Genomic DNA, 19,394 nt, shown 5'->3' on the forward strand with positions numbered 1-19,394 from the left:
TGCTACATTCATGGGACATTACCTTGGATTACATTACCTCGAGTCGAGTCAGTCATCGCTCGTGATACTCCCGTACCATGCGGAAGTGGTAAGTTTTTGTTTTCTTACTTGTTTTTTCTTCCCCACTTCCGTTTCTAACACTTTCTTAACCTTAGAATAAGTCAATTAGAGAGCTATGCTAGCAGCATCTCTTGTGTCCCTGCGCAATGTGGTGCAAACATGCAATAGAAGGTGTGTAAAGGTGACTATAGGGGTGTTATTTCGTGTTTGCAGGGCTCTAATAATGTTATAACGTTAGAGTATGTAAAATGTCATGAACAGGTTTTCTATGCTCTATGAAAATATTCAGTTTATTAATGTTGAATCCTACTTTGAAATTCATGTATCGTGGTCGGATCAAGTACTAAATAACGAGGTATGTGATAAACGAGGGATGACTGCACTGTAAATTGCTGTGAGCTATAATGACTTGTAAAATGTAAATGTAATAAAACAATAATTGTTGATATTTTTTTGTTTTTATTCATTAATTTAGTGTATTTGTTTGCACATCTTTTCTTATTAATTTTTTCTTTCATGTTTTGTGACACATGTTCTATTCTGTATCTCTGTATTAAAAAATAGCATTATTTTAACATTTTGCTGAGACTACGAGAACGAATGTGTTGCTGTTATGACGATTCTCATTCAGTCTTTTTCTACGCCACTTAATCCTCACAAGAGTCACAAGGTTTTGTTGGAGCCTATCCCAGCTAAGAGGTTGGAGATGCCTACTGACAACTTAGTCTCCAATCAACTTAACATGTACTGTATTGTTTTGGACATTGAGGAGGAAACCAGAGTAACCGGAGTGCACGCACACACGGATGCCCAACACAGATCCAAACACAGATCTTCCTGACTGTGTGGCCATCATGCTAACCACTTTCCGCCGTGTTCTCATTAAAAATGAGGACAGCCTGCTTTAGGAGACAATAAATTGCTGAGCAGTGGGGTGGTCCCTTCAGTTAGTCATTTGTATGCATGACACTTTTACATCTTGGGAACATACTGTACCTATATGTACATTTTTGGTGTGGGAGAGAGTGTAATAAAATAAAATAAAATAAAATAAAATAAAATAAAATAAAATAAAATAAAATAAAATAAAATAAAATAAAATAAAATAAAATAAAATAAAATAAAATAAAATAAAATAAAATAAAATTAATTAAATTAAATTAAATCTTTATGGATTTGGGGTAACAAAAAATACATTTAAAAAAATCTTTTGCATATTCAAACCTTAGATATTTCAATACACAATAAAGAAAGAATCTACAGAGCTGATCTATCAAGAGCAAAAAAGGCAGGGGAGTATTTTTTTTCTCTTTACTTTCACTTTCTAATGATGCCATCACTTTAATGGCAGGCGCAGTGGGAGGCAGGAGCCCCAGAGAAGCTGCAGGAACATCTCTAAACCTGGTTGAAATGCATTCGCAGAACTCTCCCTCCACAGCGTCTCTCTCTCTCTCTCTCTCTCTCTCTCTGACACAGGGGGCTTGCCCTCTAAATAAACTTTAGAGCTCATATGGTGAGAGAGAAAGAGAGAGAGAGAAAGAGAGAGAGAGAGAGAGCAGGGGGAGTGAATGACTCCCGCACGCAAAGCAGAAAAGCGCTGAAAGTGCGAAGATGTTCTTTTTAGATTCCATTTGTCTGCCCTCAAGAGGACGTGCGAGTTTGAACCCACGGTGATCGAACAACCGAACGAACAACTTTTGCTGATTGCCGATTCGTCCTATCGGGTGCTTGAACGTTTGATGCTCCGCGAAGAGGAGCCCATCGGCGCGCCACCAGCACCAGGACGCACGGCGCGTCTCCATCGGGATACAGGAGAGGGAGTAGAGACCACATGGAGTTCTCCTCATGGAAATAATATCTTAAGAGTCATTTTGACCAAATGATATTGGTGATTTTTCTTTGGGGGGGGATATTCACCTATGCCTGACGCTTCGTCTTCTTGGTGTTCTTTGCACGCATGAAGATTCCGTGCAGGATGTTGCAGTCCAAGGGGCCCAGGCATCATTGGGCCACTGTGCACTTTCACCATCACATATCACCACACTGTTGGGGGGCCCGTTCTGTCTGAGGAGACACCCACCATCCACTCTCTGCCCCTGAAAAAACGTCTTTTGACCCACCTGGTGTTTTTGGTGAACATTGACATTGGCGCCGTCTCACCTTTGGGCTACTATGCAATTACAACTGATCTCCTTTGTTTTGATCATCTTGCACGGCATGGATTACACTGGATGTCAGCAGCACAGCAGCTCCAGGCACCGGCAACACAAACGTGAGTGGGGTCCACACACACACACACACATACACAAAAAGGGGGCGCACATGGTTTAATCCACATCCTGTACAAAACACATCAAACATGGTTAAAATAATAATAAATATGTGCCCCGCAACCAGTCCAGGGTGTACTCCGCTTCTTGGCCAAAATTAGCTGGGGTAGGCTCCAGCGTACCCCCGCGACCCGAGTGAGGACAAGAGAAAAATGAATGAATTAAAATAATAACAGTAACATCATTCAATTAATTTTTATGAGTAGTAGTAATGTCTTTAAAATAATATAATTATATAATTTAAATTATTATTTATTTATTTATTTATTATTTATTATTTATTATTTATTATTTATTATTTATTATTTATTATTTATTATTTATTATTTATTATTTATTATTTATTATTTATTATTTATTATTTATTATTTATTATTACACGGTAGCCAGGCAACAACATTTCGTTGGCAATTTCACTGCTGTGTTATTGTGCAATGACAATAAAGAAAGTCTATGTCTATGTCTATAAAAAACTATTATAAACAACTAATCACTTGTTTGATTTTTATTAATTCAAAAAATATTTTATATATTTTTTTATTAATTAGTGACTAATTTCACAAGCTCCAAGACCCTCTGATTTGGCGGCATTTCAGTCCTTCAAGTTTCAGAAAAACGCAAAAAAAAAAAAAAAATGAATGAAGAGTGACTTACTTGTTGGAGGCTCATGGTGTTCGGTCTCCTGGTTCCAGTCGCTCCCTAGTGGCCACAACCAGGGGGGCCACCCTCGGGGCCGAGCCAGTGACCGTAGACATGCCCTGACTAGTGCTGTCAGTTCAAATAAAGACTGTATACTCAAAACCCTTTCTGGGAAACGATGTTATAAGGCCCGTGTGATCATTATGCAATGTTTTACATCTCTCCCTATACACATAAAAAAAAAAAAAAAAAAAAAAAAGTTTTCAAGAATGTGAACGCTTGATGTTGTTTATGAGTGAAATATTAGAGTCAATGAAAAGAATGCCAGTATGGGCTCCACTACAACACAAGAGCAAGTAGTGGAATGTAATCATCTCCCGGGGGTCCAACAATGTGTCTCATCTCTTTAGCCCCCTTCCAGCATGCTGTAAAACAACAATCAATAGTGTATTTTTCCAATTCTTCCTACACCCACTTTATCACTGAGGGGCTCCAGATGTGTTATGTGAATAAGTCTGTTCGAGACGAGCTGATAACTGGGATATTCCATGCATCCCCTGCCAGCGTGGCAGAAACTGCGTCTGATCTACAGTACAATAATAGACCTGGAGTGATGTTTTTATCCCTGCCACCTGTGGCGGAATTTTCTCCCCACACATGTCTCGTTTTCTTTATGTCTCATTATCTTGCCCTGATCTGCTCGGTCCATAATAAAAAAGGACTTTCTGCGACCACCAAAGAGGAAATTTGGGAGGAAAACGCCTCTGGGGTTAACTATGTCCTGTATTAAAAGAGTTTTCAGGGGGCCCTGTGGTTGCATTTGCTTTTGGCAGATCTCTTCATTGTAATTTAGCTCAGCTATTGAGAGCTGAGCCTAGCTTTTCTACAGAATGAACCCCAAGTCTGGAAATTGGTTCAAACATCACCTCAGTCAGAGAATTTCAACACAACCAAAATAAAAGCATTTCGGTAAAATGGTAAAAATATTTATTGTTAGTCACAGGAATTCACAAGGAATTATATTTGACCATTTAAACTTGAGTCTGAGGGAGCATGTGACGTCTCAAAGCCAATCAGCTACGAAAGACTGAAAAGGAAGAAGCTACAGCATCGTTACATACAATGAAACCTTTTAAATCTGTGTCCTTTAAAGGCTTAAAACCAGAGACGAAACTATGACTCAGTGAGAAAAAAAGTCATAATTTAATCAAAACTGAAAAATCCCGTGAATATTCTCATTGATCCATTGATCATGTGCTCAGGCAAAATACATAAAAAACTTTAAAATATTTTGTTTTCATTTTAAACTAAACGCAATGGTAGTTTGCATATTTGTAGGGTATTTTATATTTATAAGTGTTAAGTTGCTGTGTGATGAGTTGAATCAATCACAACCAGACTGTTCAGATGATCCTCAGTTTATGCTCAAAGATCAGCTAGAACTTTATCTGTCCTATCTAGTCTTTCAGAATGAACTGATGCAAGTTCCTGCTCAAAGACTAGCTAGGACCAAAGCGGTCCTAGTCCTATCAGGACAGAACTAACTTTGTCCTACAGAGTCCTTAAGCAGGAACTGTTGAAGCCTACTCGGTTAAGAAGCGAATCATCTTCAAAGACAGTGATTTCCAACCAGGGGTCCACATACCCCCAATTTCCAAGATGATAAGTAAATATTCTCAGTCATTTCATATTAAGCCAGACAATAAAATGAATAGAATGAAGGGAGACAATAATATGTGGTACAGTTATTGTCTAGCGGAAACATGGCTGCTAATTCATGCCTTCGACCTCTCTGACCACCAACAAACTTTCATTCACCTTCATACACCATCGTGGGCAGCGGGTACACCCAGGACTGGTGGCCGGCCAATGGCAGGGCACATATAGGCAGATACAACATCCATTCATACCTATGCACAATTTGGAGTTACCACCCCGGATTACCCGAGGAAAATCCACGGGAGAACATCCAAACTCCATACAGAGATCCCCAAACAGAGAACGGAACCCGGGTCTTCCCGATCTCCTGGCTGTGTCGCCAACATGCTCACCACTCATCCATCGTGCGGGGTGTCTGCACATATTGTATAGTTCCCAATTACAGATATTGGAATTTGGTGTGAATGAGTACAGACCTCAGAGACACAGAAGGGGTTAAGAGTGACAAATATGTCACTGACCATTCAGTCAACTGTCCACAGCTACCGTGTCCGGTCTGTGCATCCTAATGAGAAGTCATGGTCGTGCTGACATGAGACTGTATCATAAAGGCCTATACTCATGTGCTATATTTAGCTGTCCATTTATGATTAGTTATATGTGAACATCTCAGTATGTTAGACAACTAAGTTGGTGAGGGCAAAGCCAAATTCCTTCACCTTCAAACATCTGTGATTCCGGGCATGAACGACTGGGCACTTGGTCAAAGTATGTGGAAAACAGCTACTAAAGTTTTAAAGCGATGTCAATATGCTACAAAGCAACTACCTGATCTGTTTGCAGGCGCGGGTTATAGGAGGAAGGCATACCACACGGAACAGGAATGATTGTAAACATTACTGCCAAGATCCGATGCTCCATTGTTTGAAGGATTTGTGTTTGAGGCTCAAACTGGATGGCTGGGGCAGAATAATTAGTCATTAGTCGTTTGGATATTTTTACATTAAATTGTATAAAGGTGACGTACCTCCCACTTCATCCTGTCAGCCAAGTTCTGGTCGGTTTTCGGTGACGAGGACCGTACCACAGACGTCAAACATAGGTTGGTATTGGAGGTATTTGGATGTTTCACTAAGGCAGATCATACAGTATTTTTATACACAGCTCGAGTATGTATGTATGAGCCGTAAATAATACAGTCTGTGTTTGTGAATAGCACAACTGTAAAATATAAAAATAACAATCACAATAAGAGGCGTTGTGGAGACTGGGAGGAATGGTTTTGATCATTGTTTGTGTTTTTGTCGCTCCGTTGGTTAACAGGATTCTACACAATTGTCACACAATCTCCATGAAATGAGTTCAGGCCCGAGGCAAAGAAGAACCCGTTATATAATAATTCATATCCAGATAAAGATGCTTATTGAAAAATTTATATTTTTGGCATATAGATACTGAATCTTCTGGATACCACAATTAACAATTTGTAATATTGAGTTAGGCTTAGAGATCCATGTGTTTTGCTCCTGTGTGGCATATTATTGCCGTCTATGCCTCATTGTTGTCAGAGCATACACTACCGATTGCAGAAACTTCTGTTCATCACACAAAACATAAAGCTTTTTTCCAAGCTTCATGTTTACAATAAGTTCAATTCTCTGTATGGAGTTTGCATGTTCTCCCAAAGCAAGTGGGGGGGGGGGGTCTACAGGTACTCTGGTTTCCTCCCACATTCCAAAAACATGCTAGGTTAATTGGCGACTCCAAATTGTCCATAGGTATGAATGTGAGTGTGAATGGTTGTTTGTCTATATGTGCCCTGTGATTGGCTGGCCACCAGTCCAGGGTGTACCCCGCCTCTCGCCCAGGACAGCTGGGATAGGCTCCAGCACACCCGTGACTCTTGTGAGGATAAGCGGCATAGACGGATGGATTTTGACATCACAAACAAGTCCACCCCTCATCCTACCATCACACATTAAAAATTCAGTAATAAAGTTGGCATTCCTGGCCATTCCAGGACTAGATCCCGCTTTTCCTATTTTACCAACATTAATATGAAATTAATCTATACAATAATAATACTCTTGTCAACAGAGCTCTCTGGTGTGACTTCAGGGTGCCAGCAGGGTGGCTGTCTGACCTGCTCCGACTACAATGGCTGCCTTTCCTGCAAGCCACGCTTCTTCATGCATTTGGAGAGGATTGGGATGAAGCAGATCGGGGTGTGCATGACTTCCTGTCCTCCGGGCTTTTACGGCACACGGTCGCCAGAAAGAAACACCTGCATGAGTAAGCTATTGCTTGTTTTAAATGAAGGCATGACATAAAGTATGTATCTGACCAATTTGGTGTACCGTTAATCCATACCTGCATTTGCAAGTTATTTACGATACAATGTTTACATTTACAGCAGTATACGAAATTAGAACAACATTTGTTGCTGTAAAAATCATGTATCAGAAGCCATCCGCTATCCGCTGTGTCCAATATCTGCAGCCCCAGTAGGATTCGTCCACACGGACACACACATAGTGACGCAGTGTATATTTAACACAGCAGAAACACACAATGATTTGTCCCATTTAAATAAACATTGCTGGTGGCTCTGTGTTTCTGTGTCAAGAGTGCTGGTCTGAGTGCGATTCCTGCTTCAACAAGAACTTCTGCACGCGCTGCCGGACGGGGTTCTACCTTCACCTGGGCAAATGCCAGGAGATCTGCCCTGAGGGGCTAGTTCGCAGCGATACACAAAGGGAGTGTGTTCCAAGTGAGTACTCGTCTTATCGGTCAAGAGTACAAATTTTGAGTTTATAGTCGATCCCTGTACATTCAACAAATGCATGGACTTTATATGTTGCTTTTATCTACAGAATATATATTTCATTCACTCATGTCATTCACTCATGTGACATCTTGTGACATCTCCTTGACTGCTTGAGAGACAATGAGGAAACAGTAGCTCTTTTTTGGCAATAGCCAATAACAAGCTATCAGTGCACTCAGGACAAGCTTGTCAATCTACCAGATCACATCATTATATATAACAGAATGACCATTTAACAGTCTGACTCATCTTTTAAAGAACACTAAACTCATCACACAGCACTTAACACTCAAAAGGCTGAGAAATGTACAAATATGTAGCAATACAAGTATTCCCGCGATGCATTTAATCTGAACAGCGCATTCATTGGTGCCTGTGAGTGCACTGCAGTGACTTCAGCCTCCCTCTGGCCTTTGGGCTCCTCTGGCTCCCTCCAGTGGACAGAAGCTGCATCACAGTGGCATCAATTTTCTATGCCGCTTAATTGATTTGCTCAGGCAAATTACATAATGAGAAAACTTTCAAATATTTTGTTTTCATTTTAAACTAAACGCAATGGTAGTTTGCATATTTGTAGGGCATTTTATATTTATAAGTGTTAAGTTGCTGTGTGATGAGTTGAATCAATCACAACCAGACTGTTCAGATGGGCCTCAGTTTATGCTCAAAGATCAGCTAGAACTTTATCTGTCCTATCTAGTCTTACAGAATATAAGTGTTAAGTTGCTGTGTGATGAGTTTAGTATTCTTTGTAAGACGATACCGCGAGTCAGACTGTTATACTGAGTATTGACTTCCTGCAATTTCCAAATTTCCCTTGAGAACTCATGATTGAACCCTGCCAAATAAAGAGCTGCCTCGTCCTCATGGACCAATCTTAGTGCAAATGTTGATTAGAGATCAGAGGAGAATGTCAACATCAAGTCACCAGGAGGGTTTGGAGGGGGAAGGGGCCGTGGGTCATACATAAAACATTTTCTTTGGGTCTGAATTATGTGTGAATTTTTGCCATTTGCTGATAGTCCCGGAGCGTAACCTCAGAAAAAAGCCGTGATTGGACAAGAATGATTCTTCCCAGCATGCAAAACGTAGAATGGTGCAAAGACAATTCATTGAATTCATTAACCCTTCATATTTGCAGAGTGCCCAGCAGAGTGTGAGCTATGCGTAAACAGCGAGATATGTACACGGTGCCGGCCGGGCCTGTACCTGCTCAATGGGAGATGTCATCATGTTTGTCCAGAGGACTATGAACCCAATGACAAACTCATGCAGTGTGTCCCGCAAGGTCAGTCCGGTGTTTGCATGGATCGCATGAGAAATTGCAAATAAACCATACAAATGACATTACATTACATTTATATTAGTTATGACTATCAAACAAAACTATTTTCCACACTGGACGCTCCTGGATGAGCACATTATAATGTGCAAATCCGTGCTAGAACCTTAGTCCTCAATCATGACACGCATCCTTCAATGTGTTCCGTTGCATGCTACGTACTTGACGTGTTTCTGCTGATACCTGGTAGTAGTATCTGCTACCAGGTACAAAATCTAGTATCTACTGCTATGCCAATATGGTTGACGTATGTGAATATGTCACTAACTTTTGAGTATACATGTGTAGAAATGCTAACAATGCTAACACAGAGCAACATTTCAGCTTTTACTTCCAGGTACTTATATCTGGCTCGGATGCACAACTTAGAGTTTGAAACCACCCATTTTTCATGTGAGCAAAGTTTGGCAACATATCAATCAATCAGATTTTGGTTCAGGATTTTGCCTGTTTAGAGGTGAAAACAACATGAAAACTTCTGCTTCTTGTGCTTGTTGTGCATTCGGATAAGAATGCCAGATACTAAATAGAATAATTAGCATGTATCATCATCAGAAAATGGAATACGACTACAAATTAATTATTCTTATTTTCATTTTAGTGCACTGCGAGGTGGCTGAGTGGAGCGAGTGGAGTCCCTGCTCTCGGTCCGGTAGAACCTGTGGCTTCAAGCGGGGCCAGGAGACACGCACGCGCCAAGTCCAGCAGTACCCGTCGCCTTTTGGGAGACCGTGTCCTGAGATCTCTGAAATCAAAGAGTGCCTGGTTAAGAGGAGAAAATGCTTAGGTAAGCAAACATGACATGCACAATTTTTTCCATATTTTTGCAAAGATTTTGGCTCTCAAGGCTGTGGTCTTCAACAGCCTTTTCCAGTTTTATGATTGTTTTCACTAAATTGTTTACTCCAAAAAATTGTTATAGCATTTAGAAGATCTAACTAGAACCTTCCTACGATCCAACCATCCAAAATGTCAATTCTTGCCATTTTTCCACCGGGTTTGAAATTTCATCAAGGGGTTACATCCAGTATTAAAATGTCAAAAGTAAACTGCTCTCTTGTAGTTGTTGCTGCTGACCTGGCGTGCATTTTTTTGGCCTGGAATTGGGGCGCACGGCCAAGTTTGTCCTTTCTATGAAGTCCAGACCTCGCTGCTTGTACAATCAGAGCTAGTCCTTCTTCCGTTCAGGACTAGGACTGTTTACTCAAAGGATTTTCTTTGTGGTTGGAGGGAGGACAGTGAAGGGGGGGGGGGGGGGGTGGCACACATGAGAGATGTTGCAATGGGGAATTTGTGTGATTCCCACGAGATCTCGCTGCATTTTAAAACAGTAGGATTCCCTACCTTGTGAATACGGAATTCTGCGGGAGAAAATGACGTCCGTATATTAATCCCCAATCATCGATGGCTACTTTGTGTTAGGTGTCAACCGGGTTACAGGGGTGCTTGGTGACTACAGCTGGTTGTTTTTTGTCTGAGCTCCGTAGTGTTAAATGACAGATCGCAGACCGCCGAGATCCAGCCCCCCGGGGCCTCACATTTACAGAACAAACACGTGTGTGTGTGTGTGTGTGTGTGTGTGTGTGTGATGCGGCAAAAAAGGAGTTCATTCTGGAGCAGAAACAGCCAGCCCAACATCAACATCCTCCCCCAGGGAGGCACGCGGCGACCAGGGGATCAGTATTGGTTTATCCCCACAGCTGCCAATAGACACACACACACACCAACACACAATTTCAGATAACCCCTGCACATTTCAAGCATGTGAGACAACTTATTACTGGCACGCTCAAACCACCATTGTATCGCTAAAATAACAACACAGCCGTCACTCACAGTGATAACTCGTGAAGAGTCAACCGGGTGATTTGTAATACAGACTGCGACATGTGGACTCTGTCGCCCCCGTTCCTCGCTCGCCATCCTCAACCCCTGCACACACTCCCTGCCACACCAAAGAAAACAGAGACCCCCGCGTAAGCTCCCTGCTAATGCTCCCTGTCAGCTGAATCGGGCATGGAACTTTATTGTGGCTCATGGATGTTGTACTTTGGATGTTTCTTACAAAAATGTTTCTTAATTTTTTAGATTTCTTACGATGCTGTTAACTACTCCCAGCACAAACTGGGTCTAACAAGGACATAAAAATGACGCACAATTGTGCAAGAAGACAAATATCTAAGAGTGTGTAGTTTAAGACAAAGACATATACTACCGTTCAAAAGTTTTGGATCACTTGCAAATTTCTTTGTTTTCCAAAGAAAAACAAATTTTCCTTGGTTTTGACAAACATTTTTATCCATTTCACAAACAATTAAAATGAATCAGATGATTTTCAAAGAAGGATGTACATTTTTGCATAGAGGCCTACTATCAACAACTGTCAGTCCTCTGCATCAATCTCCTGGTATGGCTGCTAATCCAAGTTCATCATTTTATCAGGCTAATAGATTATAAGAAAACCCATCTAAAAAATCTAAAACTAAAATCTCTTACCATGTTGTTAACTACTCCCATCAGAAACTGGGTCTAACAAGGACAGAAAAACGATGCACAACTGTGCAAGAAGACAAATATCTGAGAGTGTGTAGTTTAAGACAAAGACATAGACTACCGCTCAAAAGTTTGGGATCACTTGCAAATTTTTTTGTTTTCCAAAGAAAAACAAACAAAAACAAAAACAAAACAAACTAAAATCTCTTACCATGCTGTTAACTACTCCCTTCAGAGAGCAGCACAAACTGGGTCTAACAAGGACATAAAAACGATGCACAAATATCTGAGAGTGTGTAGTTTAAGACAAAGACGCCTCACAGGTTGTCACCTGGCAGCTGCACTAAATAGTACTAATAGTACTAATAGTAGTAATAGTACCCGTCAAACACCAGTGTCAGTATCAACAGTGAAGCGGCGACTTCAGGATGTTGGACTTCATGGCAGGATTGCCAAGAAAAAGTAATATCTCAAATTTCCAAGTGATCCCAAACTTTTGAGCGGTAGTGTATGTTTTTAAAAAGTTTCAAAATGCTTTTGGCTCTCGATGTATATCTCCTCTAGTAAGCCAATTTAATTAGCTATTGTTGTTTTGTCAGCTTTTTATTCAAGTCTGATAGCAAGTGATCAGGAGTCAACTGTTCAAAATCAACAAAAGGCTCACTAAAGGCTTACTAAAAATATGACAAATGATTTTAAAAGATGCCTGTGAGTTGTGACATAAAGAAAGTACCGTGTTTATCTCTGCTTGCTGGCGTGATTACCCAGTAGCCTTTGCTCTTAGAGGATCTGCGGTGAATGGGTCCTAATTATCTGTTTTGCCGCATTGTTTACGTTCTGCACACGCTAGGGGGTCAGTGTTCTGACCTCGGAGAGACCTCAGTAATCCTCCAGCAGCCCTTAGACACTGATACATCCTCCTTCTCCTCTCCACTTTCTCCCTTTGTGTTCTCCTCCCCCTCAAATCGCATTACGCCTCCGCATCCTCCAGTAATGTCGTATCTTCATCTTATTTCACCGTACTGCTTCTACAGTTGGTTTGAATTTGTCTTGGATTAGGTGGGGGAAGGGGGGGTAGCAGAATCATGAGCACCTCAATGAAAAACAGTCAGAAGTGTAGGAAACCACACAACTATTTCATTTCAGTCAGCTGAACTTCTCAGTTGGGAGTACACAGCAATGGGGAGAGTAGTAGAAATAGAAGGCAGTACAAGAGCAATGCTGGTTTACAGTACAATACAGTAAAGAACAACTTTAAAACAAGTATTTATACTGTGCCAAAATCTAACACACTAACAAAAAACATGAAAATTGACCGTCAAGGAAGAAGCCTTCTTGGTTGGTACGACCTCATTTTATACTCAGCATAACTTCAGGGTGTCTATTATGATAATGATTTGACCTATTGGATCTGAGTTATTGACGTTCACATTTAGTTCACATCAGACCGACCATCAAACTTTGTCACCGTGTTCTGCTAAAACAAAATTCATTGGAATTTGAGCTGATTTTTATTTAGGATCATTTTGTCAGAGTCCCTATCGGAGTACAAGCCCTGGTTTTTGCTCAAAATGACCATTCCAAACAAAATTAGCCAACTTCCTGTTCATTTTTGAACATGGGTTCTTGAGACTTTTTTGTGCGTCCTGTTATGACAGACATTCCCACCAAAGTTTGTGACGATTCGTCAAACTGGTGGCAGGGGTTTTTGTTTTTTTTTTTCAAAATAAATACAGGTCGCCGCAGAGTGAGTTTTGGCATAATATTCATATTCTTACCAAAGAATGCAGGAAGTGAACAAATTTACAAACAGTTACTGATTGTAAAAGTACCAGATGGAGGGATAGGATTTAATAAGCTTTGCTTCTTCCTACTCCTTTTGGACATGTGGAACTGGGAACTGATTATGGGATGCACTCAATTGTAATCTGATGCATGTTCAAATGAAATAAAACCATTACCATTACCAAAGTCAGTGGGACCCCACGTCTTACTGGCCTAGTCTACAAAAGGACTGGTTTTAGGATTCTTTATGACAAATTGACCACTATCTATTGGTCTAAATAGAGCCCATTGTCAAGTAGTCCAAGTAGTCCAAGTAGTACTCCAAAAGCATGCCTTCCAGTTGGATGTGGTCGACTGTCCTCTTTAAAGGAACGAGAGAGAAAGTTGGCTCTGCCTGGGTGTTATCCACAGCTCAAGATTGGGAATGTTTACATAGACTTCCTCATCCGCTGCCATCTCTCTCAAGTTAATGCGGCCTAATTTGTCCTTCGATCGACCTGCTGTTCACCCCTCTGTATCTCTGTAGCCGCAGAGACTGTGTGCCTGCCCCCTTTAACCTTTTCACTCTAAACACACACACACATGACCACGGCGTTTCATGCAGCTAAACTGGACGCGATTTCGGAAACATCTAGAACGCATAGCACAGTTCTGTAGCAAATACATGTTTGGTGATAAACATGCTTCTTGGGCATTTATGTCTTTTAGTTATAAATCTTGTATTGGATATGGGGAGCTCATGTAAATGTACCTGTGTACACATGCTATACTGTACATTTAAACTAACCGACACACACACACACACACACACTGTACTTCATCATGACATTCTGGCAGTCTTGGAGCAGCCATTCCACTTTAATCCCACCATGGCTCCCGCCAAAATCTCTATGGACGTCAGAATGCCTGCCACAGAGGCCGTGCCACCAATAATACACAGTGTGTATGCGTGTGTGTATGTATGTGTGTGTGTGTGTGTGTGTGTAAGGCACATACAGTATATAAGAACACTTCTACTTGATCATTCATATCGTACTTCATGTAATTATTGGGATTATTTTACTTGTATTTAGTGGCGTCATTAGGTCTATTTTAGGGGGACTTTAACCCCACTTAAATGTTCTTAAGGCCCCCTAAATAATTTTATATATATTATTGATTTTTTTTTTTTTTTTTTTACAAAAAAATCTCTGACAAATTTCATATAATAGGGCAAAACCGGGCTAATAAGCAAGCCAGAAGAATAGTGATGATAGTAATAATAATAGACTAATTAATTAATTATTATATCATTGATCACTGTCCAGCGGTTTTGCAGTATAGATTGTGTGTACTTGTGTACATTTAATGGTTTAAAAAAATGGTTAAAAATTGAGTATCTCTACTAAATCTGTCCAAAAGTGGGAAAATTATATCCCGGTTCTACTTCGTTATTTGTTTTTTGGATTTTTTTGAATGTCTACTACATTCATTCATATCCTGTGCATCTCCAGGGGGCTAAGCCCCCCCCCCCCCCCCCCCGTCCTCATAACCTAGTGACGCCCCTATTTGCATTTATTAGTTGTTGAAGCCTGACAAGATTTCTCGCTCACTCCTGGGTCTGGGATTGTAATAAATAATAATTAATTACACAATAAATTAAAATGAACGGGTGAGCCCTTTAGTCTGTCATTGTCTCTGTGGGTGGAGGCGGGGACAGTAGCATACACACAGAGTGCAGAAGACCTTAATTCCTATCACAACGCAGAATATTTTGCCTCCGGCGAGAGGTGGGGATCTCCTACTTATGAGGTTTTATCGTACGATATATCTTCCATGATTTACAGCCGATGGAACCGTTTAACCACGGCCAGTTCAGAATAGCGGTAGAATGTTGTATTGCATCATCGGCTCGCTCCACAGTCTTGCCAGCGCGACTTATTAAAACCTGGCTACGAGGAACGTGCTGAGTGTCTGTCGACCCCCAAAAGGTGTGTCACCGGAGGCCCATTACACACTTGTCCGAACACAGTTTATAAAAAGCTCATCAGAAACAGTTTCCTACAAAGCAAATGCATGTTGGTTTTGATAAACACTCTCCTAATCATCTCAACCTGGCATGGATTAGGTTTCTCCTCCGGCTCCACAAAAAGCCTACAGTATGACTAATCCAGCCAACTTGTAAATAGTTATGGTGTCAGGAGAGGAAAAACAATGAGAGCGAAGGGGACTTCCTGTGTTTATAGAGGACCGGGGGCAGACCCTCAATGAGTCAGTGCACCCGATTACAGTGCTTCCATCCATGCGTCTATCCATCCATCCTAGCACTCGTGTATCTTACTTTATACTGTCATATAAATACATTAGAATGGAATCACATTTGGCATTGTTGCAAAACAGTGAAATATATAAAACAAAGAAGATACTAAGGAACGTCAAACTGCTCTGAGCGCATGATATTCCGCTAAAAGTGTTAACAGTGAGTAAAGAACAGGCAACTGTGTATCATTAGTACAAGGTATGGCATGGAAATACCACATGATTATGTATTTGTACCCCAGCATCACTGCACAACGTACTTTAAATTATAATTATTATTATTTATAAATAACGCACCTTAACAAATATACTAATTTTATTGACACTGTCAGAGCGGTATTTGTATAAAAATAAAAATAAAAATAAAAATAAAAATAAAAATAAAAATAAAAATAAAAATAAAAATAAAAATAAAAATAAAAATAAAAATAAAAATAAAAATAAAAATAAAAATAAAAATAAAAATAAAAATAAAAATAAAAATAAAAATAAAAATAAAAATAAAAATAAAAATAAAAATAAAAATAACCAAATAAGTTGAACTTGTCAGTATCCTCATGTTCTTTGGGTTTCTGCAGTTAAGAGTATTCAAACTGTATTCCGGTGTTCCCACTTCAGGGCATCTGGACTTGCCGGCAACATTTTTAAGCCATATTTTAGCTGTTTCAGATGTTATTATTTATTGTTTTTGGGGAGTTTCTATGCTTTGTAGTTATAATATCTTTTATTTATGATGCTCGCTTTGGTCCATGGGTTGTTTTAATGCACTTTAATGGACTACAAATACAACTAGATTAGACTGGATAGTCTAATTTACCGAGATAATAATGCTTCACACTGATTAACACAATTATGTATTATTTTGGTTCTTTTAGTTCTATTATTTTAGTTCTCGTACTTCGGTACGAGGTACATTATTTAAAAAAAAAAAAAAAAAAACTTAAAATGTATTATGGAAAGCAGGAAGTGAACAAATGTAACAGTTACTGATTGTAAAAGTACCAGATGGAGGGGTAGGATTTAATAAGCTTTGCTTCTTCCTACTCCTTTTGGACATGTGGAACTGTGAACTGATTATGAGATTCACTCAATTGTAATCTGATGCATGTTCAAATGAAATAAAACCATTACCATTACCATTACCATTACCATTACCATTACCATTACCATTACCATTACCATTACCATTACCATTACCATTACCATTACCATATGTAATCACCTTGTCGCAGCTCATTTTTTAATTGGCCCTTGGAATAATACGCAGGTAGCCCGTGTTGCTAGCGTGAGGGTGTGATGGCCGCCTCGAAGTAGGGGTCACGAGGTGAGCTCTCCCCGGTCCAGCAAGAGGACAAAGCTGATTAATGAGCAGGCGGAAAGGAGTGGATGTGCGTAGGGGGTCAAACATAGCGGACAAGGGGGAGACAGAGAGAAATCTCATTCTGTCTCTCCCTTTATCTCCCTTTCGCGCTCTTCCCCGCGTACGCCGTGCCTACTGCCGACTTCAGCAGTTTCACAATCCCCCAAAGCGGCCCAGCAGGCAGTGCTGCTCCATGCCGCTCACACATGAACAGCGGCAGCACAACAACAGGAAAAAGGGCCTCTGTGCTCGCTCGCAGGTCCTGTCTCCAAGCTCCCTGAGGGTGGATCTTGTTATTATCACCAAGAACTGTAGCTCAAGCAGAGATAAACTTTCAGCATACCAAAACTCTTGGTATTGTTTATGATATGTTGCAAGAACAGATACTTGGAGTGGTTTATTTAAAGGTTTTCTATTTTGGACAATGGTCTGCTCATCCCCACTGGGACGGGGGGCAGCAACAGCTGATGAGTGCCGGCAAGGGAATTGATGTTGTTAAACACTGACATCTAGTGGCTAAATGTATAATGACGTGAAAATGCCTTCTATATTATTGGTAAGCTTTTTATTTTTTTATAGTCGCACACATGCATATTTTGTATTGTATATGAAAAGCTACACCTACACAATGCAATGAGATCCGAAATCATTAGCTTGGATAGGTATTAACTATATTAGAATAATATTTACATTACAATAATATTTCACAGTTCCACATGTCCAAAAGGAGTAGGAAGAAGCAAAGCTTATTAAATCCTACCAGTCCATCTGGTACTTTTACAATCAGTAACTATTACATTTGTTCACTTCCTGCTTTCCATAATATATTTTAAGTTTGTTTTTTTTTGTTATTTTTTTAAATAATGTACCTCGTAACAAAGTACGAGAACTAAAATAATAAAACTAAAATAATACATAATTGTGTTAATCAGTGTGAAGCATTATTATTTCGGTAAATTAGACTATCCAGTTTCATCTAGTTGTATTTGTAGTCCATTAAAGTGCATTAAAACAACCCATGGACCAAAGCGAGCATCATAAATAAAAGATATTATAACTACAAAGCACAGAAACTCCCAAAAACAATAAATAATAACATCTGAAACAGCTAAAATATGGCTAAAAATGGAGTTCAGTTTGAATACTCTTTGAACATGAGGATACGGACAAGTTCAACTTATTTGGAACCCTGCTAACGTCCCTTAGTTTAAAAACATTCCAATATTAAATACATTCCAGTAATACTGGAAAGGTATTTAGTGGTAATTTGGGGTTTTTACTATGTTTAGTATGTTACTTTAAACATGACTGAAGCAGGTTTGAAAAAATGTGTTCTTCTTTATGTTACTCAAGCTGCCTCACGCGCCGATGTGTCAAAGGCATACCCATAACTTTGATTTGCTGTTTCACCAGGAGAACCCAGGAAGAAGAAAAATCGCAACAACAACCGCAAAGACAACCAAGAGGTGCGAAGTAAGAAGAGACAACAGCGAGAGCGAAGCCGAGACGCGGGGGAGCGTGAAGATAGCAGGAACAAAACAGAGCACAGACATCGCCGAGGTCACGACCCGGACTCCGTCTCCCCCGAGGAGGGCCTCGTACAGTAGCTCTGTGGACACGTTTGAAGTCTAACACCTCCCCGAACCCTTCCTATCTCCTGTTACACGCACCCACTGTCCATCCCTGTCAAGTCCTCCCCGTGGGGGTGTCGCTGCTACCGGTACGATTTGAATAAACTCTTTATGCACAAGTGGGATACGGGCACAAGGGGCCTAAAAAGGCTTAGGCCGCTTTGGACTTTAAAGTGTTTTATTTTCTGTGTAGCTACTATTTCTTCACTTCCACCACTGACTCTTGTGTCTCCTTTAAAAAAAAAAAAAAAAGGAAAGAGACGCTGCTGAGACTGCTGCTGGTACTAACGAACAAGAGAAATGTCAGTGTGGGGAAGCAGTCAGCAGCCGAGGCGACGCTTCCTGCTTGTTGATATGGTTATTTAATAGAGCCGTGGTACAACGTTGCGCTCTTGGATTTTGAATGTAGATTTTGCAACATTATGTAGAACTTGTTTATTCTTGTTCATGATTTTAGAAGCATCTACTTTATTTTATTTGGTGCCGAATTCATAAAGACAAAAAAATTTGTAAAAAAGAGGGTTTGATCTTGCCAACTTGTGACAACTTTACTGTTTCGCTGTAAAAGTGAGCCGTGTATCTATCATGCTCCACCAAAGAATCCACTCGGTCACATCAAGACCACATGCTCTGATCCGGAAGGATAAATCCAATACATCAAGCACAATATTTTTATTTTTGTGTGAATGGTGAAACTGCTCAACAAAGCATCCAAACACATGTATGTCAAATAAAACTATATTGGATTTGTAGCTTCTTTGTCTCGCATCTCATTACATATTCTGGGAGATAATCACGTGACACAATCCACTGTGGTGATTGGTTAAATGGATAGAGTGTCTTGTAAGATAAAAAATTTATATTTATGGAGAAATAAGGGACCTGGTAAACCATTTTTTTGTTAAGCATTGGGATTATTCTGTCTTTGTAGTATATATTTAGAGTTGGTATTAATAAGAAATGGCCATAG

General features: G+C 40.0%; 1 protein-coding gene across 2 annotated transcripts; it reads left to right on the forward strand.

Moving 5' to 3' along the window:
- The first annotated feature begins 1,647 nt into the window (after positions 1-1,647).
- Positions 1,648-19,272, forward strand: rspo3 (R-spondin 3). Of its 2 annotated transcripts, none has more exons than XM_058054024.2 (6): positions 1,648-2,332; positions 6,807-6,980; positions 7,315-7,458; positions 8,657-8,803; positions 9,459-9,644; positions 18,207-19,272. In XM_058054024.2, the coding sequence occupies exons 1-6, from the start codon at positions 2,233-2,235 to the stop codon at positions 18,398-18,400; spliced, it is 945 nt and encodes a 314-aa protein (XP_057910007.2). In that variant the 5' UTR covers positions 1,648-2,232; the 3' UTR covers positions 18,401-19,272. The 2 variants fall into 2 exon arrangements, with proteins under 2 accessions (XP_057910007.2, XP_057910005.2); XM_058054022.2 differs by having other exon boundaries at positions 6,786-6,980; positions 18,207-19,271.
- The last annotated feature ends 122 nt before the right edge of the window (positions 19,273-19,394 follow it).

This window comes from Doryrhamphus excisus, linkage group LG5, assembly GCF_037039965.1.
Source record: "Doryrhamphus excisus strain RoL-2023G ecotype Guam linkage group LG5, RoL_Dexc_Guam_v1.1, whole genome shotgun sequence".
In the NCBI taxonomy this organism is placed as follows: Eukaryota; Metazoa; Chordata; class Actinopteri; order Syngnathiformes; family Syngnathidae; genus Doryrhamphus; species Doryrhamphus excisus.

Excerpts from the sequence above, each read along its gene's own strand:
- rspo3 (XM_058054022.2), top strand. The coding sequence starts at position 2,233 with ATGCAATTACAACTGATCTCCTTTGTTTTGATCATCTTGCACGGCATG. Across the intron at positions 2,333-6,785 it reads CAGGCACCGGCAACACAAAC|AGCTCTCTGGTGTGACTTCA; the intron begins GTGAGTGGGGTC and ends TCTTGTCAACAG. Across the intron at positions 6,981-7,314 it reads AGAAAGAAACACCTGCATGA|AGTGCTGGTCTGAGTGCGAT; the intron begins GTAAGCTATTGC and ends TTCTGTGTCAAG.